Here is a 22,351-nt window from a genome sequence, read left to right as displayed (position 1 = left end):
GTGCTCAACACGGGGACGAATACAGGAGAATCGGGCCAGACGCAATCCCCGCCCCACCCAGGGCTCACAGCCTAAGAGGGAGGGTGGATTGCATTCATTCATTCAATCGTATTTATTGAGCGCTTGCTGTGTGCAGAGCATCATCATCATCATCAATCGTATTTATTGAGCGCTTACTGTGTGCAGAGCATGTACTAAGCGCTTGGGAAGTCCAAGTTGGCAACATATAGAGACAGTCCCTACCCAACAGTGGGCTCACAGTCTAAAAGGGGGAGACACACAACAAAATAAGTAGGCAGGTGTCAATACTATCAGAATAAACAGAATTATAGTTGTATACTACGTTACTATGTACACAAAACATCATTACATACAGAAGCAGCGTGGCTCAATGGAAAGAGCCCGGGCTTGAGAGTCAATCAATCAATCAATCAATCCTATTTATTGAGCGCTTACTGTGTGCAGAGCACTGGACTAAGCGCTTGGGAAGTACAAATCGGGAGCACATAGCGACAGTCCCTACCCAGCAACGGGCTCACGGTCTAGAAGGGGGAGACACACAACAAAATAAGTAGGCAGGTGTCAATACTATCAGAATAAACAGAATTATGGCTGTATACTACATCATTACTTTGTACACAAAACATCATTACGTACAGAAGCAGCGTGGCTCAATGGAAAGAGCCCGGGCTTGAGAGTCAATCAATCAATCATTCATTCAATCGTATTTATTGAGCGCTTACTGTGTGCAGAGCACTGGCCTAAGCGCTTGGGAAGTCCAAGTTGGCAACATATAGAGACGGTCCCTACCCAACAGCGGGCTCACAGTCTAGAAGAGCGGATGCCCTGTCTCAGGAAACAGCTGTCCAGAGAGACGGATTAACTTGCTCAAGGTCATCCAGAAGGCCAGTGGCAGAACTAGGATTGGAACCTGCGCTCTTTCCGGGTACCTCGATCTCATCTAGAACAGCGGCCTGGCTCAGTGGAAAGAGCCCGGGCTTGGGAGTCAGAGGTCGTGGGTTCAAATCCCGACTCTGCCAGTTGTCAGCTGGGTGACTTTGGGCAAGTCACTTCACTTCTCTGGGCCTCAGTGACCTCATCTGCAAAATGGGGATGAAGACTGTGAGCCCCACGTGGGACAATCTGATCACCTTTTCTCCTCCCCAGCACTTAGACTGTGAGCCCACTGTTGGGTAGGGACTGTCTCTATATATGTTGCCAACTTGTACTTCCCAAGCGCTTAGCCCAGTGCTCTGCACACAGTAAGCGCTCAATAAATACGATTGATTAGAACAGTGCTTGGCATATAGCAAGCGCTTGACAAATGCCATTATCATTATTATTATTATTATTATTATTATTATTATCTACCTCACCACCGACCTCTCTCCCACGTCCTGCCTCTGGCCTGGAGTGCCCTCCCTCTTCTTATCCGACAGACCATCACACTCCCCACTTTCAAAGCTTTACTGAAGGCACATCTTCTTCTCCAAGAAGCCTTCCCCGACTAAGACCTCATTTCCTCTTTTCCCACTTCCTTCTGCGTCACCCTTGCACTTGGATTTGCTCCCTTTAATCACCCCTCTCGGCCCCATAGTATTTATGCACCTATCCAGTATTTATTTTAATTTATATTAACATCCATCTCCCTGTCCAGACCGTAAGCTCTCTGTGGGCAGGCAACGTGTCTACCAACTCTGTTATATTGTTGTATTTTACTTCCCAAGTGCTTAGCACAATGCTCTACACACATTAAGTGGTTAATAAATACGATTGAGAGTCTTGTGTTTCTGGTGTACCTTCCCAAGCACTTAGTACAGTGCATTGTACTCATTAGGTGGCCGGTAGCTATCGTTACCGCTCCATGCTACTGTTCCCAGCCTTCTGTAATAATAATAATAATAATAATGGCATTTATTAAGCGCTTACTATGTGCAAAGCACTGTTCTAAGCACTGGGAAGGTTACAAGTTGATCAGGTTGTCCCCCGGGGGGCTCACAGTCTTCATCCCCACTTTACAGATGAGGTCACTGAGGCCCAGAGAAGTGAAGTGACAGCTGACAATTGGCGGAGCCGGAATTCAAACCCATGACCTCTGACTCCAAAGCCCGGGCTCTTTCCACTGAGCTACGCTGCTTCTCTTTTCTCTTTCTTACCAACAGCTAGTTGATTCTGATTTTCACGTCCCAGGGCTTAATACAGGTCACTGACTAAAGTCAGCTCTTCATAAATGCTAATACTACTGCTACTGCTAGGCCAGACTCTAAAGAAGAAAACCCCTACTCGGTCCCCGGGTGGGAGTGAGGACCTCAGTGGGCTTCGGCCTCCCCGCAGTGGGCAGAGTGGGACAAAACTGAGGGAGGGTGGGCAGTGTGGGGCCAGGGGATGGCCATGATGCTCTTGCCAACTCCTTGCTTGACAAAACGGAAAGCACCAGGTGCCAACCCCCCATAGTCTCCCGGTCGCCTCCCCAGCTCCCTCCTGCCCTCCTTCCATCTCTCAAGAGGTGCTCTCCCTCCTCGTTTGAAAAGTCCACCCCCTCCACCTGCGCCTCCAACCCCATCCTTTGGGCTTCCTCTCTTCCCTCCCTAACCACTCACTCTCTCATAGCTCCTTACCCTCTGCTTTCAAATCTAGGTCCACGGGTCTCTTCCCCTCGCTCCACCCCAGGGCCCCATTCAGCTGTTGCCCCATCTCCCTCCACCCACGCTGTCCAAACTCTTCAAACAGGTTGTATGCACCTGCTGCCTCCACTCCCTCTCCTCCGACTCCCTCCAAGGTCACCGACGACCTCCTCCTGGCCAAATTTAACGGCCTCAACTCCACCCTCGTCCCCCTCGGACCCTACGGGCCACCCCCTTCTCCTGGAAACACTATCGAACCTCGGTTTCTCCGACACCGTCCTCCCCGGTTCTCCTCCTCTCTGGCCGTCCCTTCTGGACCCTTAGCCGGCCCCTCCTCGGCCTCCCACCCACTCACCGTGGCTGGGGTGGGGGTCTGGGGGCTGGCGTGGCGGCGGAGGGGTCTCTCAGGGATCAGCTGTGGGTTCTCTTCCGTCCTCGATCTACACTCACTCCCCTGGGGGGCTCACCCCCTCTCGGGGCTTCGACTACCATCCCTATGTGGTCGACTTCCAAATCACCTCCAACTCAACGTGACAAAAGCCCAACTCTTCACCCTTCGCTTCAGTATTTCCGCATCACCTCAGCACTCGGTTACTCGCCGGAAGCACTGCTGTCCAGACCTTTAAACTCCGTCGTCTCCCCGGCCTGGACTTTATTTTACTGTCCGTCTCCCACGACAGCTTAAGGGCCGAGATCTACTAATTCTGTTGTGCTCTTCCGACCGCTGTGCTCTGCACGGAGTAAGTGCTCGGTAAATACTATTGATCGGTGAAGGGAGGGAGGATGGAGGGAGAAAAACCCATTGCCGCGTCAGTTCCTTCCACCAGCAAGCAGGGTCTGGGGCTCCCCAGGCCCCCCACGCTCACCTGTTCTGGATCAGGGCGATGACTTGTGAGTAGGTTTTGCCAGTGACGGTTTCCCCATTCACTTTCACCAGTCGATCCCCTGCAGGCACACGGTGACACCGGTAAGTTGAGGCCTCCACAAGCCCCTGCTTGCGTCTCTGCCTCCTCGGCGGACGGGCCCAGGGCGGGGAGGAGGGCCTCAGCACTCTCAGAGAGGTGAGAACCGGACTGGGTGACAACAATCATCGACCCCAACTCCAGCCTTGAGGGAGAGGGGAGGGGGACAGGCGGGGAGGACTGGGGAGGACACAGGAAGGGAGCCTTGGTGGCAAGAGGGAGCACCTCGGCTTCTTTGAGATGGTCACCGGTGTCTGCTAGCTGAGGCAGGCCACAGAGTGAGACGGGGAGAGAGGGGAATCAATCAATCGTATTTATGGAGCTCTTACTGTGTGCAGAGCACTGGACTAAGCGCTTGGGAAGTCCAAGTTGGCAACTTCTAGAGACAGTCCCTACCCAACAGTGGGCTCACAGTCTAGAAGGGGGAGACGGAGAACAAAACCAAACATACTAACAAAATAAAATAGAATAGGTATGTACAAGTAAAATAAATAGAGTAATAAATACGTACAAACATATATACAGGTGCTGTGGGGAAGGGAAGGAGGTAAGATGGGGGGATGGAGAGGGGGACGAGGGGGAGAGGAAGGAGGGGGCTGAGTGTGGGGAGGCCTCCTGGAGGAGGTGAGCTCTCAGTAGGGCCTTGAAGGGAGGAAGAGAGCCAGCTTGGCGGATGGGCAGAGGGAGGGCATTCCGGGCCTGGGGGAGGACGTGGGCCGGGGGTCGATGGCAGGACAGGCGAGAACGAGGCCTAACGGTGAGGAGATTAGCGGCAGAGGAGCGAAGGGTGTGGGCTGGGCTGGAGAAGGAGAGAAGGGAGGTGAGGTAGGAGGGGGCCAGGGGATGGACAGCCTTGAAGCCGAGGGTGAAAGTTGGTTTGGGAAGAGCAAAGACGAGGAACTGGGGAATAGCGGGTGACCGGAGCAGTCAGGTCAAGCAGGGAAAGCTAGGAATGGCCTCGAAGCCGAAGGCCATGAGTTTTTCCTCGTTGCAGAGGGACACGGGGAGCCAGCGCGCGGCTTAGAGGAGAGGAGAGGAGAGATGTGGGCTGAGTGCGCTTCAGGAAGATGATCGGGACAGAAGCGGCGGCAGCAATGGGGGAGAGGCTGGAGGGGGGGAGATCAATGAGGAAGCTACTACAGTAGTTAGGAAGAGGCACAGAGAGACTCAGAAAGAGACAGGTTGGTGGTCAGTCAGACACACCGGTAGACACGGAGAGAGACACGAACGAGAAACACAAGTCGGAGGAGCTGGACAATCGTCCTGGGGAAACCGAGGCCCAAAGATGTGTTGTTAGCACCCCGGCCACAGGGCATATAGCTCCGGCCTGCCCCGGGCCCCGATAATAATAATAACGGCATTTATTAAGCGCTTACTATGTGCAAAGCACCGTTCTAAGCGCTGGGGAGGTTACAAGGTGATCAGGTTGTCCCACGGGGGGGCTCACAGTCTTCATCCCCATTTTCCAGATGAGGTAACTGAGGCCCAGAGACTTGCCCAAAGTCACCCAGCTGCCAATCGGCGGAGCCGGGATTTGAACCCGTGACCTCTGACTCCAAAGCCCGGGCTCACGCTGCTTCCCGATCTGCCGAGGTGAAGCCACATCCTGCCTGGCAGCTGCTGCCCGGTGGCCCGGGCACGAGGGAGCCCAGCCTGAAGCCCCCGCCCACCGCCCCGGAGGGCTCCGGTCCGGTGACGGCAGCAACCGGACATTTAGAGTGTGGAGGAGGAGGAGGAGGAGGAGGAGGAGGAGGAGGGCGAGCCGGGCCGGGGAGAGGCCCAAGGGGAGAGACGGGGACGGAGAGGGCCCCGGCGTCCCGCCCCGGGCCACCTCCCCCGAGCTGCCCCACTGACCGGTGCGCAGGCCGGCCTGCTGGGCTGGGCCATTCGCCTTCACGCTCTTCACAAAGATGGTGTCCACGGGCTGCAGGCGGCTGCGAGGGGGCCCTGTGGGGAGCATTCATTCATGTCGTTCGACCGTATTTATTGAGCGCTTACTGTGTGCCGAGCCCTGGACTAAGCGCTTGGGAAGTACAATAATAATAATGGCATTTATTAAACGCTTACTATGTGCAAGGCACCGTTCTAAGCGCTGGGGGGTATACAAGGTGATCCGGTTGTCCCACGGGGGGCTCACAACCTTCACCCCCATTTTCCAGATGAGGGAACTGAGGCCCAGAGAAGTGAAGTGACTTGCCCAAAGTCACACAGCTGACAAGTGGCAGTCAGGATTCGAACCCATGACCTCTGGCTCCAAAGCCCGTGCTCTTTCCACTGAGCCACACTGCTTAATAATAATAATAATGATGGCATTTGTTAAGCGCTTACTATGTGAAGAGCACTGTTCTAAGCGCTGGGGGGGGAACACAGGGTGATCAAGTTGTCAATCAATCAATCGTATTTATTGAGCGCTTACTGTGTGCAGAGCACTGGACTAAGCGCTTGGGAAGTACAAGTTGGCAACATATAGAGACGGTCCCTACCCAACAGTGGGCCCACGTGGGGCTCACAGCCTTAATCCCCATTTTACAGATGAGGTAACTGAGGCTCAGAGAAGTTAAGTGACTTGCCCAAGGTCACACAGCAGACCTGTGGGGGAGCGGGATTCGAACCCATAACCTCTTACTCCAAAGCCCGTGCGCTTTCCACTGAGCCACGCTGCTTCTCAAGCAAGTTGGCAGTCCAAGTTGGCAACGTATAGAGACGGTCCCTACCCAACAGCGGGCTCACAGTCTAGAAGGGGGAGACGGACGACAAAACAAAACATATTAACAAAATAAAATAAGTAGAATAGATATGTACAAGTAAAATGAATAAATAAATAAATAGAGTAATAAATCCGTACAAACATATAGGCAGGTGCTGTGGGGAAGGGCAGGAGGTAAGGCGGGGGGGATGGAGAGGGAGAGGAAGGAGGGGGCTCAGTCTGGGAAGGCCTCCTGGAGGAGGTGAGCTCTCAGTAGGGCCTTGAATAATAATAATAATAATGATGGCATTTGTTAAGCGCTTACTATGTGCAGAGCACTGTTCTAAGCGCTGGGAGGGAGCAGAAGGTGAGCAGTGGGGTGGGGCCTGGGGGTGCACTGTGAACCTCCGCACGCACGTTTTCTGCCACGCTCAAAGACTCACGATGATGACGATGTTTATGGTATTTGTTAAGCGCCTACTATGTGACAGGCACTGTACTAAGCGCTGTGGTGAATACAAGCGAATCTAGTTGGACACGGTCCCTGTCCCATGGAGGGGGGGCTCACAGTCTCAATCCCCATTTTACAGACGAGGTAACTCAGGCACGGAGAAGTGAAGTGACTTGCCCAAGGTCACAGCCATTCACACAGACTCCCATATAAATAATAATAATAATTCATTCATTCAATCGTATTTATTGAGCGCTTACTGTGTGCAGAGCACTGGACTAAGCGCTTGGGAAGTACAAATTGGCAACATATAGAGACAGCCCCTCCCCAACAGTGGGCTCACAGTCTAGAAGGGGGAGACAGACGACAAAACAAGACATATTAACAAAATAAAGTAAATAGAATAAATATGTACAAATAAAATAAATAGAGTAGTAAATCCGTACAAACTTATATACAGGTGCTGTGGGGAGGGGAAGGAGGTAAGGCGGGGGGAATGGGGAAGGAGAGGAGAGGGAGAGGAATCAATCAATCAATCAGTCGTATTTATTGAGTGCTTACTGTGTGCAGAGCACTGTACTAAGCGCTTGGGAAGTACAAGCTGGCAACATACAGAGACAGTCCCTACCCAACAGTGGGCTCACAGTCTAGAAGGGGGAGACAGAGAACAAAACCAAACATACTAACAAAATAAAATAAATAGAATAGGAGGGGGCTCAGTCTGGGAAGGCCTCCTGGGCCTTAATAATAATAATGACGGCATTTGTTAAGCGCTTACTATGTGCAAGGCACCGTTCTAAGCGCTGGGGGGGTTACAAGGCGATCAGGTTGTCCCACGGGGGGCTCACAGTCCTCATCCCCATTTTCCAGATGAGGGAACTGAGGCCCAGAGAAGTTAAGTGACTTGCCCCAAGTCACACAGCTGACAGTTGGCGGAGCCGGGATTTGAACCCATGACCTCTGACTCCAAAGCCCGGGCTCCTTCGCCCAGGCAAACACACCCAATCATAGACAAACAGTTACACCCACAGACGCACCCATAACCATCATCAGCATTAGAAAGTGTACATTCAAGTAGAAGCTGCTGACCCTGCCCTCGAGCAGATGGCATTCCCGGGGGGCGGGGGGAGGGGGAGACACTGCAGAGCACTGTACTAAGCGCTCGGGAAGGACAAGTTGGCAACATATAGAGACGGTCCCTACCCAACAGCGGGCTCACAGTCTAGAACCTGATCACCCCGTATCCTCCCCAGCTCTTAGAACAGTGCTTTGCACGTAGTAAGTGCTTAATAAAAGAGAAGCAGCGTGGCTCAGTGGAAAGAGCCCGGGCTTTGGAGTCAAGAGGTCGTGGGTTCGAATCCCGGCTCCGCCACTTGTCAGCTGGGTGACTTTGGGCAAGTCGCTTCACTTCTCCGGGCCTCAGTTCCCTCATCTGTAAAATGGGGATGAAGACTGTGAGCCCCACGTGGGACAACCTGATCACCTTGTATCTACCCCAGCGCTTAGAACAGTGCTCTGCACATAGTAAGCGCTTAACAAATACCAATATTATTATTATTATTCAATCAATCAATCGTATTTATTGAGCGCTTACTATGTGCAGAGCACTGTACTAAGCGCTTGGGAAGTACAAATTGGCAACACATAGAGACAGTCCCTACCCAACAGTGGGCTCACAGTCTAAAAGGTTCTCAGGTTATTCTCTGGTTCAAATGCCGGGTCCTTTCATCCCATGGGCTTAATAAATGCCATCCTTATTATTATTATTATTTCTGGGAGAAAGGAGTGGTCCACGGTGTTAAGCGCTTAGTACAGTGCTCTGCACACAGTAAGCGCTCAATAAATACGATTGACTGAAGGTGGCTGAGGGGTCAGAGCAGCCCCACCACCCACCCACCCATATACAAACATGCACCCCAGCAGGCAGGCTCACAGAGAGGACATAAGCGCTTAGTACAGTGCTCTGCACATAGTAAGCGCTCAATAAATACGACTGATGATGATGACATGGCCCCCAGGCAGAACCCGTCGTGAGGCGATGGAGACCGAGAGGAAGAAGCAGCGTGGCTCAGTGGCAAGAGCCCGGGCTTTGGAGTCAGAGGTCATGGGTTCCAATCCCGGCTCTGCCACTTGTCAGCTGGGTGACTTTGGGCGAGTCACTTCACTCCTCTGGGCCTCAGTTCCCTCGTCTATAAAATGGGAATTAAGACTGGGAGCCCCCCGTGGGACAGCCTCATCACCTTGTAACCTCCCCAGCGCTTAGAACGGTGCTTCGCACATAGTAAGCGCTTAATAAATGCTGTTTAAAAAAAAAAAGGGGGGGAACAGTGTAGAAACAGACAGACAAAGAGCCGAAGGCAGGTCTACCGGAGCGAGACACGGGAGAGACCGGGGGCCGATTCTGGCTTTCCTTACCTTGGCGGCCGCCATCATCTTCCGCCTGCGGAGAAGAGGGAGACGGGCGTGAGCGGCTGTTGCTGGCGGCGGCAGCGGGCCCCCACCGAGGGCTGGGCGGGTCCCCGACCCACGCCGCCGGACTCTAGAGGGTGGGCAACCGCTTCATCTTATGGGGGGGGACCCGGGCTCAACCACGAGGCCCTACCGAACAGTGGGCTCACGGTCTAGAAGACTACAACCCAACCCGAAAACTTGTCTGTCTAACGCTAACCATCGCACTGTGCCTCCGTCTCATCTGTCTCGCCCACATCCCACCTCTGGCCTGGAACGCCCGCCTTCCTCAAATCTGACAGATAATTGCCGTCCCCCACTCAAAAACTCCTCAAAAATCTCCAGTGGCTACCAATCAATCTGCGCATCAGGCAGAAACTCCTCACCCTGGGCTTCCAGGCCGTCCATCCATCCCCTGGCCCCCTCCTCCCTCCCCTCCCTTCTCTCCTTCTCCAGCCCAGCCCGCACCCTCCGCTCCTCTGCCACCGCTAATCTCCTCACCGTACCTCGTTCTCGCCCGTCCCGCCATCGACCCCCGGCCCACGTCATCCCCCGGGCCCGGAATGCCCCCAATCCCTCTGCCCCTCCGCCAAGCTGGCTCTCTTCCTCCCTTCAAGGCCCTATTGAGAGCTCACCTCCTCCAGGAGGCCTTCCCAGACTGAGCCCCTTCCTTCCTCTCCCCCTCGTCCCCCTCTCCATTCCCCCTTCTTACCTCCTTCCCTTCCCCACAGCACCTGGATATATGTTTGTACATATTTATTAATCTATTTATTTATTTTACTTGTACATATCTAGTCTATTTATTTTATTTTGTTAGTATGTCTGGTTTTGTTCTCTGTCACCCCCTTTTAGACTGTGAGCCCACTGTTGGGTAGGGACTGTCTCTAGATGTTGCCAATTTGTACTTCCCAAGCGCTTAGTACAGTGCTCTGCACATAGTAAGCGCTCAATAAATACGATTGATGATGATGATGATGATGATTGAAAGTCACATCTCCAGGAAGTCTTCCCCGACTAAGCCCTCCTTTCCTCTTCTCCCACTCCCTTCTGCGTCACTCTTATTTCCTCCTTCATCCTTCCTCCCATCCCCACAGCACGGATGTGTATATTTGTAATTGATTTACTCATTTATCTACCTATTTATATTAACGTCCCCCCCTTCTACACATTGTGGGCAGCCATATGCATGTATATATGTTTGTACGTATTTATTACTCTATTTATTTTGTTTGTCCATATTTATTCTACTTATTTTATTTTGTTAATATGTTTTGTCTTCTTGTCTGTCTCCCCCTTCTAGACTGTGAGCCCACTGTTGGGTAGTGACTGTCTCTAGGTGTTGCCAACTTGTACTTCCCAAGCGCTCAGTACAGTGCTCTGCACACAGTAAGCGCTCAATAAATATGATTGAATGAATAAATGAATGAATGAGGCACCTGCCGCCCAGAGCTACCCACGGTCTGCCCCGCTGCCAGCTCGCCAGGGGCAAGGGCGGCAGGAAGGGACTCGTCTTCCCCCGAGGATCCGGGGTCAAGGGTCGGGGCCGTCCGGCTGCAGCGGCAGGCCAGATGCTGGTAATGCTTCCCATAATAATAATAATAATAATGGCATCTGTTGAGCGCTTACTATGTGCAAAGCACCGTTCTAAGCGCTGGGGAGGATACAAGATAATCAGGTTGCCCCCTGGGGGGCTCACAGTCTTCATCCCCATTTGACAGATGCGGTCACTGAGGCGCAGAGAGGTGAAGTGACTCGCCCAGGGTCACCCAGCTGACAACTGGCGGAGCCGGGATTTGAACCCATGACCTCTGACTCCCAAGCCCGGGCTCTTTCCATTGAGCCACGCTGGGAGCAGAAAGGCACCGGGGCCACAGACGGTCCTCTTGCACCCCAGGTATGGACAGCTCTGATCAGCAGGAAGTTCCTCTGGAAGTCCCAGCTCATTGTGAGCAGGGAATATGTCTGTCCTATTGTTATATTGGATTCATTCCTTCGTTCAATCGTATTTATTGAGCGCTTACTGTGTGCAGGGCACTGGACTAAGCGCTTGGGGAGTACAAGTCGGCATCATATAGAGACTGTCCCTACCCACCAACGGGCTCACGGTCTAGAAGGGGGAGACGGAGGACAAAACAAAACATGTGGACGGGTGTCAAGTCGTCAGAACAAAAAGAATTAAAGCAAAATGCGCATCATTAACAAAAAGAATAATACGTACAAGTAAAATAGAGTAATAAATCCGTACAAACATATATACAGGTGCACCTGGGGAGCACCTTGTACATATTTATTCTACTTATTGTATTTTGTTGGTATGTTTGGTTTTGTTCTCTGTCTCCCCCTTTTAGACTGTGAGCCCACTGTTGGGTAGGGACTGTCTCTATATGTTGCCAATTTGTACTTCCCAAGCGCTTAGTACAGTGCTCTGCACATAGTAAGCGCTCAATAAATACGATTGATGATGATGCTATGGAGAGGGGAAGGAGGTAGGTACTCTCCCAAGCGCTTAGGGCAGTGCTCTGCACACAGTAAGCGTTCAATAAATATGACTGACTGACATGCTTCCTGTTCTCTTTCCTTGCTTTTCCCCTCACTCAACCCCCAGGAGGGAGGAGATGAAGAGATTCCCTACTTAAGGCCCTACTGAGAGCTCACCTCCTCCAGGAGGCCTTCCCAGACTGAGCCCCTTCCTTCCTCTCCCCCTCGTCCCCCTCTCCATCCCCCCATCTTACCTCCTTCCCTTCCCCACAGCAGCTGTATAGATGTATATATGTTTGCACATATTTATTATTTTAGACTGTGAGCCCACTACTGGGTAGGGACTGTATATGTTGCCAACTTGTACTTCCCAAGCACTTAGTACAGTGCTCTGCACACAGTAAGTGCTCAATAAATACGATTGATGATGATGATTTATTATTCTATTTATTTATTTATTTTGTTTGTACATATCTATTCTATTTATTTTATTTTGTTAGTCTGTTTGGTTTTGTTCTCTGTCTCCCCCTTTTAGACTGTGAGCCCATTGTTGGGTAAGGACTGTCTCTATATGTTGCCAACTTGTACTTCCCAAGCGCTTAGTACAGTGCTCTGCACACAGGAAGCGCTCAATAAATACGATTGATTGATTGATCGATTGATTCCCCAGCCCCTCTCCCCACAGGCTGGCCCACAACCCCCAAGGCAGAGAGACTGATTCTCAGACTCAACCGATCCCACTCCCCTCTAACACACGTATACACCCACACACACAAATCTGGAGAAAGCTCGTATAAGACTCGGTGGCTCAGTGGAAAGAGCCCGGGCTTTGGAGTCAGAGGTCATGGGTTCGAATCCCGACTCCGCCACATGCCTGCTGTGTGACCTTGGGCAAGTCACTTAACTTCTCTGAGCCTCAGTTTCCTCATCTGCAAAATGGGGATTAAGCCTGTTAGCCCCACATAGGACAGTAAGCGCTCAATAAATATGATTGATTGATTGATTGATTAATTTTAGGGGATTAAGACTGTTAGCCCCACATAGGACAGTAAGCGCTCAATACGATTGATTGATTGATTGATTGATTTTACAGATGAGGGAACTGAGGCACAGAGAAGTAATAATAATAGCATTTGCGCTGTCTACTTGTTTCGTTTTGTCGTCTGCCTCCCCCTTCTAGACTGTGAGCCCGTTGTTGGGTAGGGACCGTTTCTAGGTGTTGCCGACTTGGACTTCCCAAGCGCTTAGTATAGTGCTCTGCACACAGTAAGCGCTCAATAAATACGATTGAATGAACCTGATCACCTTGTATCCCCCCACAGCGCTTAGAACAGTGCTCCGCACATGGTAAGCGCTTAACAGATGTCATTATTATTATTATTCTAGAGTCACAGATACCAACCCCCCCCCCCGCCATGGACCCACCCTCGCCCTTTCCCCCAGCTGCCCAGAGGCTCTGGCCAAGGTAGCCAGTTGGTAGGTCCATGGCAGGACTTGGGCTTGGGGCAGGGTCCTTCCCCAGCTGTCAGCCCCCCCCCTTCTTTCCTCTCCCCCTCGTCCCCCTCTCCATCCCCCCATCTTACCTCCTTCCCTTCCCCACAGCACCTGTATATATGTATATATGGTTGTACATATTTATTACTCTATTTATTTATTTATTTATTTTACTTGTACATTTCTATCCTACTTATTTTATTTTGTTGGTATGTTTGGTTCTGTTCTCTGTCTTCCCCCTTTTAGACTGTGAGCCCACTGTTGGGTAGGGACTGTCTCTATGTGATGCCAATTTGTACTTCCCAAGCGCTTAGTCCAGTGCTCTGCACATAGTAAGCGCTCAATAAATACGATTGATTGATTGATTGATTCCCCTAGGCCCCTAAGCCTCCAAAACAGCCCGGTTCCGCATTTGGGGATTGAGGCGAGCTTCCCCGGGGCCCCAGGAGAGCGCTCGGTCAGTCAAGCCAGTCCATCGTATTTACTGAGCGCTTAACTGTGTGCAGAGCACTGAAATAAACACTTTTGAGAGTACGACAGAACAACACGACCCCCAGCCCACATCCTCCCCCTGGCCCGGAATGCCCCCAATCCCTCTGCCCATCCGCCAAGCTAGCTCTCTTCCTCCCTTCAAAGCCCTACTAAGAGCTCACCTCCTCCAGGAGGCCTTCCCACACTCAGCCCCCTCTTTCCTCTCCTCCTCCCCCTCCCCACATCATCATCATCAATCATATTTATTGAGCGCTTACTCTGTGCAGAGCACTGTACTAAGCGCTTGGGAAGTACAAATTGGCAACATATAGAGACAGTCCCTGTCCAACAGTGGGCTCAGCACCTGTATATATGTTTGTACAGATTTATTACTCTATTTATTAGCCTTGTACGTATTTACGATTCTATTGATTTGGTTAACGACGTGCAGCTAGCTTTATTTCTATTTATTCTGATGACTTGACACCCGTCCACATGTTTTGTTTTGTCGTCCGTCTCCCCCTTCTAGACCGTGAGCCCGTTGTCGGGACGGGACTGTCTCTCTATGTTGCCGACTTGTACTTCCCAAGCGCTTAGTCCAGTGCTCTGCACACAGTTAGCGCTCAATAAATACGATTGAATGAATGAATGAACATAACAGACACATTCCCTGCCCACAACAGGCTTACACTTTTTTTTTATGGTACACGTTAAGCTCTTACTATGTGCCAGGGACTGTACTAAGTCCTAGACCCTAGACGGTCAGGGAACCCCAAGGCATCTCTCGGCTCCAGAGGATGACTGTCGGTCAGTTAATCATATTTACTTACTGTATGCAGAGCACTGTACTTGGGAAGGTCCAAGATAACGGCAGGACAGACAGCAGAAGGGTCAAAGGTTACACTGTGAGGCCCCCCTGGGAAGTGTCCCTCTCTAAGAGAAGCAGTGTGGCTCAGTGGAAAGGGCACTTGGAGTCAGAGGTCATGGGTTCAAATCCCGGCTACGCCACATGTCAGCTGTGTGACTTTGGGCAAGTTACTTGACTTCTCTGTGCCTCAGTTCCCTCATCTGTAAAATGGGGATTAAGTCTGTGAGCCCCACGTGGGACAACCTAATCACTTTGTATCCTCCCCAGTGCTTAGAACAGTGCTCGGCACATAGTAAGCGCTTAATAAATGCCATCATCATCATCATCATCTAAAGGGGAGCCCTGCCTGGCTCAGAGGAGTCTGTGGGACTGGGGACAACAGGGAGGCGTGGACAGGGAGGGGATGATGGGGAGGCAGGGGAGGACAGAGAGGCAGGAGTGGACAAGGAGTCAGGGTGGACGGAGAGGCAGGAGTGGACAAGGAGGCAGGGGAGGACAGGGAAGCAGGGGAGGACAGAGAGACAGGGAAGGACAAAGGGGCAGGGTGGACAAGGAGATGGGAATAGGCAAGGAGGCAAGGGTGGACATGGAGGCAGGGAAGGACAGAGAGGCGGGGCGGACAAGGAGGCAGGGTGGAGAGAGGTAGCTGTGGACAAGGAGGTAGGGATGGACAAGGAGGCGGGGGGGACAAGGAGGTGGGGGGACAAGGAGGCGGGGGGGACAAGGAGACAGGGGGGACAAAGAGGCAGGGGGGACAGAGGTAGCTGTGGACAAGGAGGTAGGGATGGACAAGGAGGTGGGGAGACAAGGAGGCGGGGGGGGCAAGGAGGCAGGCGGGGACAAGGAGGCGGGGGGGACAAAGAGGCAGGGGGGACAAAGAGGCGGGGGGGACAGAGGTAGCTGTGGACAAGGAGGTAGGGATGGACAAGGAGGTGGGGGGGACAAAGAGGCAGGGGGGACAAGGAGGCGGGGGGACAAGGAGGCAGGGGGGGATAGGGAGGCAGGGGAGGACAGAGAGGTGGGGGGACAAGGAGGCGGGGGGGGCAGGGAGGCAGGGGAGGACAGAGAGGCGGGGGAGGACAGAGAGGCGGGGGGGACAGAGAGGCGGGGTGGACAACGAGGCAGGGGTGGACAGGGAGACGGGGTGGACAAGAAGGCAGGGGTGGACTAGGAGACAGGGGAGGACAGAGAGATTGGGAAGGACAGGGAGGCAGGGGAGGACAGAGAGGCAGGGGGGACAAGGAGGAGGGGATGGACAGACTTAGCTGTGGACAAGGAGGCGGGGGGACAAGGAGGTGGGGGGGGACAAGGAGGTGGGGGGGGCAGAGAGGCAGAGGGGGACAGAGAGGCAGGGGAGGACTGAAAGACCGGGAAGAACAGGGAGGCGGGGGGGGGGGGCAGAGAGGCGGGGGGGGACAGAGAGGTGGGGTGGACAAGGAGGCAGGGGAAGATGGAGAGATGGGGGAGCAAGAAGGCAGGGGAGGCCGAGGAGGCCTGCAGGCAGGGAGGACAGACAGGGAGGCAGGGGCGGCCAGATAATCAATCAATCGGATTGACTGAGCGCTTACTGTGTGCAGAGCACTGGACTAAGCGCTTGGGAAGTCCAAGTTGGCAACATCTAGAGACGGGCCCTACCCCACAACGGGCTCACCGTCTAGAAGGGGGAGACGGAGAACAAAACAAGACATCCTAACAACCGGCCAGATAAGGCAGCTGAGCTCCCTGGCCAGAGCCTCGCTGCTCAGAGCTGTCGGGGCGGGGGCGGCGGCCCTCCCCTCCCCTCCCCTCCCCTCCCGTCCCTTCCCGTCCCGCCCCCTGCCCCTTCCCGGTGTCCCGGTTACCCCGGTTACCCCGATGCGGGCGCGGGTCCCGGGCGGGCAGACGATCAAGTGTCGCAGGGTGAAGCCGAAGCCGCAGCCGGAGTCGGAGCCGTCCCGGGGGCCGCTCCTCCGCAGCAGGACGGCACGGACGCCGGCAGGGGGCGCTCCGGGGCCTCCATCCGCGCCGGGGGCCCGGACCGGGGCCGGGACCGGGGCCGGGGCCGGGGCCGCCTGCGGGGACCGGGGGGAGGGGGGGAGGGGGGGAGGGGGCGTCAGCGGGGAGGGCGGGAGCGCGCGCGCGCGGAGGGGCGGGGCCCGGATTGGCGGCACGGGGAGGGGGCGTGGCCACAAGGGCGTGCGGGGGGCGTGGCTAGGAGTGGGCGCTCTCGGTGGGGCGGGGCCCGGATTGGCGGCAGAGGAAGGGGCGTGGTCACCAGGGCGTGCGCGGAGGGCGTGGCTAGGAGTGTGCGCGCGGGGCGGGGAGGGGCCCGGATTGGCGGCGGAGGAAGGGGCGTGGCCACGAAAGGGCACGCGGGGGCGTGGCTAGGAGTGTGCGCGCGGGGCGGGGCACGGAATGGCGGGGAGAAAGGGGCGTGGCCACGGAGGTGTGCGTGGGGTCGTGGCTAGGAGGGTGCGGGCGGGGCGGGGAGGGGCACGGATTGGCGGCGGTGAAAGGGGGCGTGGCCACAAGGGGACGCGGGGGCGTGGCTAGGAGGGTGCGCGCGGGGCGGGGTGGGGCCCGGGTGGGCGGCAGGGAGAGGGGGCGTGGCCAGAGTGGGGGAGCGCGCGCAGTGGGGCGGGGCCCGGGCCGACGGCAGAGAGGGGGCGTGGCCAGAAAGGGGTTCGCGTGGGGGCGGGGCTAGAAGCGCGTGAGCGCGGCAGGGCGGGGCCCGGATTGGCGGCACGGGGAAGGGGGCGGGGCCAGAAAGGGCGTGCGCGCGGGGGGGCGGGGCCCGTATCAATCAATCAATCAATCAATCGTATTAATTGAGCGCTTACTGTGTGCAGAGCGCTGGACTAAGCGCTTGGGAAATCCAAGTTGGCAACACATAGAGACGGTCCCTACCCAACAGTGGGCTCACAGTCTAAAAGGGGGAGGCAGAGAACAAAACCAAACATACCTACAAAGTAAAATAAATAGAATAGATAGGTACAAGTAAAATAAATAAATAAAGAGTAATGAATATGTACAAACATATATACATAGAGAAGCATTGTGGCTCACTGGAAAGAGCACGGGCTTTGGAGTCAGAGGTCATGGGTTCTAATCCCAGCTCCACCACATGTCTGCTGTGACCTTGGGCAAGTCACTTAACTTCTCTGAGCCTCAGGGACCTCATCTGTAAAATGGGGATGAAGACTGTGAGCCCCCGGGGGACAACCTGATCACCCTGCATCCCTCCCCCAGCGCTTAGAACAGTGCTTGGCATATAGTAAATGCTTAACAAATGCCATCGTCATCATCATATATGCAGGTGCTGTGGGAAAGGGAAGGAGGTAAGATGGGATGGAGAGGGGGACGAAGGAGAGAGGCGGTAAAGCGTGGGGGGCGGGGCTAGGAGGGTGCGCGCGCGGCCGGGCGGGGCCCTGATTGGCGGCAGAGACAGGGGGCGTGGCCACGAGGGAGCGCGGGGGGCGTGGCTGGGCGTGTACGCGCGGGGTGGGGAGGGGCCCGGATTGGCGGTAAATAAAGGGGGCGTGGCCACTAGGGCGTGAGCGGGGGGCGGGGCCAGGATTGGCTGCAGAGATGGGGGCGTGGCCACGAGGGAGCGCGGGGGGCGGGGCTGGGAGTGTGCGCGCGGGGCGGGGCCCGGATTGTAGGCAGAGAAAGGGGGCGTGGCCACTAGGGCGTGCGCAAGGGGGGTATTTATTTATTTATTTTACTTGTACATATCTAGTCTATTTATTTCATTTTGTTAGTATGTTTGGTTTTGTTTTCTGTCTCCCCCTTTTAGACTGTGAACCCACCGTTGGGTAGGGACTGTCTCTATATGTTGCCGACGTGTACTTCCCAAGCGCGTAGTACAGTGCTCTGCACACAGTAAGCGCTCAATAAATACGATTGATTAAGTGTGCGCGGTGGGGCGGGGCCCGGATTGGCAGCGATGAAGGGGGCGTGGCCACAAGGGGAGCGGGGGCGTGGCTAGGAGTGTGCTTGCGGGCCGGGGAGGGGCCCGGATTGGCGGCAGATAAAGGGGGCGTGGCCAGTAGGGTGCGCGCAGGGCGGGGCAGGGCCAGGATTGGCGGCAGAGACCGGGGGCGTGGCCACGAGGGAGCGCGGGGGGCGTGGCTGGGAGTGTGCGCGCGGGGCAGGGAGGGGCCCGGATTGATGACAGAGTAAGGGGGCGTGGCCACTAGGGCGTGCGCGGGGGGGGTTATTTGTTTATTTATTTTACTTGTACATATCTATTCTATTTATTTTATTTTGTTAGTATGTTTGGTTTTGTTTTCTGTCTCCCCCTTTTAGACTGTGAGCCCACCGTTGGGTAGGGACTGTCTCCATATGTTGCCAACGTGTACTTCCCAAGCGCGTAGTACAGTGCTCTGCACACAGTAAGCACTCAATAAATACGATTGATTGATTGATTGATGGATTGAGTGTGCACGGTGGGGCGGGGCCCGGATTGGCAGCGATGAAAGGGGCGTGGCCACAAGGGGGAGCGGGGGCGTGGCTAGGAGTGTGCGCGCGGGCCGGGGAGGGGCCCGGATTGGCGGCGGTGAATGGGGGCGTGGCCACAAGAGCGTGCGCAGGGAGGGCGTGGCTAGGAGAGTGCGCGCGGGGCGGGGAAGGGCCCGGGTTGGCGGCGGTGAAAGGGGGAGTGGCCACAAGGGGGAGCGGGGGCGTGGCTAGGAGTGTGTGCGCGGGGCGGGGTGGGGCCCGGATTGGCGCCGGTGAAAGGGGGAGTGGCCACAAGGGGGTGCGGGGGCGTGGCTAGGAGGGTGCGCGCGGGGCGGGGAGGGGCCCGGGCCGACGGCAGAGGGGGGGCGTGGCCAGAAACGGGGTGCGCGTGGAGAAAGGGGGGGCTTGAAGTGTGCGCGCGCAGCAGGGCGGGGCCCGGATTGGTGGCAGAGAAAGGGGGCGTGGCCAGGAAGGGTGTGAGCGCAGAGCGGGGCCCGGATTGGCCGCAGATAGCGGGGGTGGGGCCAGAAAGGGGGTGCGCGGGGGGGGTTGGAAGTGTGCGCGCGCAGCGGGGCGGGGCCCGGATTGAAGGAAGAGAAAAGGGGCGTGGCCAAGAAGGGTGTGAGCGCGGGGCGGGGAGGTGCCCGGATTGGCGCCGGTGAAAGGGGACGTGGCCACAAGGGGGCGCCGGGGCGTGGCTGGGAGTGTGCGCGCGGGGCGGGGCCCGGATTGGCGGCGGAGGAAGGGGGCGTGGCCACAAGGGGGCGCGGGGAGGGCGTGGCTAGGAGTGTGCGCGCCGGGCGGGGAGGGGCCCGGATTGTCGCCGGTGAAGGGGGCGTGGCCACAAGGGAGGGCGTGGCTAGGAGGGTGCGCGCGCGGGGCGAGCAGGGGCCCGGATTGGCGGCAGGGCGAGGGGGCGTGGCCATGAGGGGTGTGGCTAGGAGTGTGGGCGTGGGGGGGGCCCGGGTTGGCGGCGGAGAGGGGGGCGTGGCCACAAGGGGGCGCGGGGAGGGCGTGGCTAGGAGTGTGCGTGCGCGGCGGGGAGGGGCCCGGATTGGCGGCAGGGAGAGGGGGCGTGGCCATGAGGGGTGTGCGCGCGCAGCGGGTCGGGGGTCACGTGGCCGGGGTCCCTCCGCAGCCTGAGGAGGCCACGACGGCGCCCAGCCCGCCGCCTCCAGGGGGGCCGCCACGCACCCCTCCCTGCTGTGGCTTTAATAATAATAATAATGATGGTATTTGCTAAGCGCTTACCATGTGCCAAGCACTGTTCTAAACGCTGGGAGAGATACAAGGTGATCGGGGGGTCCCACAGGCTTCATCCCCATTTGACAGATGAGGGAACTGAGGCCCAGAGAAGTGAAGTGACTGGCCCAAAGTCACACAGCTGACAAGCGGCAGGGCGGGGATTAGAACCCAGGACCTCTGACTCCCAAGATCAGGCTCTTTCAATCAATCAATCAATCGTATTTATTGAGCGCTGACTGCGTGCGGAGCACTGTACTATGGGCTCTTTCCGTTGAGCCACGCCGCTTCTCCGATTTCTCTGGGCCTCAGCTTCCCTATCTGAAAAATGGGGATTCAGTTCCTGTCCTTCCTCCCTCTGAGACTGTGAACCCCGTGCGGGGCAATCAATCAATCAATGGTAATAATAACAACAGTGGTAATGGTTAATTACTCGCTATGTGCCAGGCACTGTACTGAGTGCTGGGGTGGATACAGACAAATCGGGTCGGACACGGTTCCCGTCCCACGTGGGGCTCACGGTCTTATTCCCCATTTTACAGATGAGGGAGTGGAGGCACACATAAGTGCAGTGACTTGCCCAAAGTCACACAGCAGACAAGTGGCAGAGCCAGGATTATAACCCAGATCATTCATTCTTTCTTTCAAACGTATTTGAGCGCTTACTGTGTGCAAAAACACTGTATTAAGCACTTGGGAGGGGACACTATAACAATGAACAGACACATTTCCCTGCCCACAACAAGTTTAGTATGGAAGGTGGGGAGTCAAACCCTTTGGACTTTCAGGACAATGCTCTATCCATTAATCAATCAATCGTATTTATTGAGTGCTTACTGTGTGCAGAGCACTGCACTAAGCGCTTGGGAAGTACAAGTTGGCAACATATACAGTCCCTACCCAACAGTGGGCTCACAGTCTAAAAGACTGGCCATTAGGCCATGATTTACTACTACTAATAATAATGATGGCATTTGTTAAGCTTACTACACACGTGGACATAGTAAGCGCTTAATAAATGCCATCATCATCATTATTATTATTATTACTACATGCAAAGCGCTGTTCTAACTGCTGGGGAGGTTACAAGGTGATCAGGTTGCCCCACGGGGGGCTCACAGTCTTAATCCCCATTTTATAGATGAGGTAACAGGCACAGAGAAGTGAAGCGACTTGCCCAAAGTCACACAGCTGACAATTGGCGGAGCCGGGATTTGAACCCATGACCTATGACTCCGAAGCCCGGGCTCTTTCCACTGAGCCACGTTTACTGCGTGCAGAACACATGTATGGTCCTCTCCCAAGCATTTAGTACAGTGCGCAGAACACTGAACTAAATGCTTGGGAGAGGACAATACGTCAGACTTAGGAGGCACATGATGCATTTACAGTCTAGAGAGGGAGACAGACGAGGATAGAAATAATGAAATTACCAACATGGACATAAGCACTGTGGGGCTGGGGATGACTATAAAGGGGGCAGATCCGATCGCAAGGGAAACACAGAAGGGACAGGGAGGGGGAGAAAGGAGGGTTTAGTTGGGGAAGAGATGGGATTAGAATAAATCTGAAGGGCAGGGAGAGTGGTGGTCTATCAAATAGGAAGGAGGAGGGAATTCCGGGTCAGAGGCAGGACGTGGGTGAGGGGGCCGACGGAGCAATAGACAAGATGGAGGAACAAGGATCGTGTTCATTCCGCTTCTATTGTACCAACCCTTTCACTCAGTCCGCTGCTTTGCATGTAGTAATAAAATAACAATAATAACGGTGGCATTTATGAAGCGCTTACTATGTGCAAAGCACTGTTCTAAGCGCTGGGGAAGATACGAGGTGATCAGGTTCTCCCACGGGGGGCTCACGGTCTTCATCCCCATTTGACAGAGGAGGCAACTGAGGCCCAGAGAAGTCAAGTGACTTGCCCAGAGTCACACGGCTGACAATTAGTAAGTGCTGAGCAAGTACCACGGTGATGATTATTAGTCTTATTACGGGGCCTAGTAGAGAAGCAGCGTGGCTCTGTGGGAAAGAGCCCGGGCTTTGGAGTCGGAGGTCATGGGTTCAGATCCCGGCTCGGCCAATCGTCAGCTGTGTGACTTTGGGCAAGCCGCTTCATTGCTCTGTGCCTCAGTTACCTCATCTGTAAAATGGGGGTTAAGACGGTGAGCCCCCTGTGGGACAACCTGATCA

The 22,351-nt window shown here is 55.0% G+C and overlaps 1 protein-coding gene across 1 annotated transcript in view; it reads right to left on the bottom strand.

Annotated features, from left to right (window-relative positions):
• ARHGAP23 (Rho GTPase activating protein 23) overlaps positions 1-20,005 on the bottom strand; it is a 55,147-nt gene extending 35,142 nt beyond the window's left edge. The window contains exons 1-7 of the mRNA XM_038750092.1: positions 19,567-20,005; positions 16,959-17,010; positions 16,633-16,845; positions 16,324-16,516; positions 9,139-9,163; positions 5,441-5,533; positions 3,491-3,569 (exon numbers count right to left, since the gene is read on the bottom strand). Coding sequence (XP_038606020.1) covers positions 3,491-3,569; positions 5,441-5,533; positions 9,139-9,163; positions 16,324-16,516; positions 16,633-16,845; positions 16,959-17,010; positions 19,567-20,005 — 1,094 coding nt within the window. The remainder of the gene's footprint in view (positions 1-3,490; positions 3,570-5,440; positions 5,534-9,138; positions 9,164-16,323; positions 16,517-16,632; positions 16,846-16,958; positions 17,011-19,566) is intronic.
• Between the last annotated feature and the right edge of the window lie 2,346 nt (positions 20,006-22,351).

The sequence above is a fragment of the Tachyglossus aculeatus genome, chromosome 8 (assembly GCF_015852505.1).
Source record: "Tachyglossus aculeatus isolate mTacAcu1 chromosome 8, mTacAcu1.pri, whole genome shotgun sequence".
In the NCBI taxonomy this organism is placed as follows: domain Eukaryota; kingdom Metazoa; phylum Chordata; class Mammalia; order Monotremata; family Tachyglossidae; genus Tachyglossus; species Tachyglossus aculeatus.
This window is presented reverse-complemented; position numbering and strand designations above follow the sequence as displayed.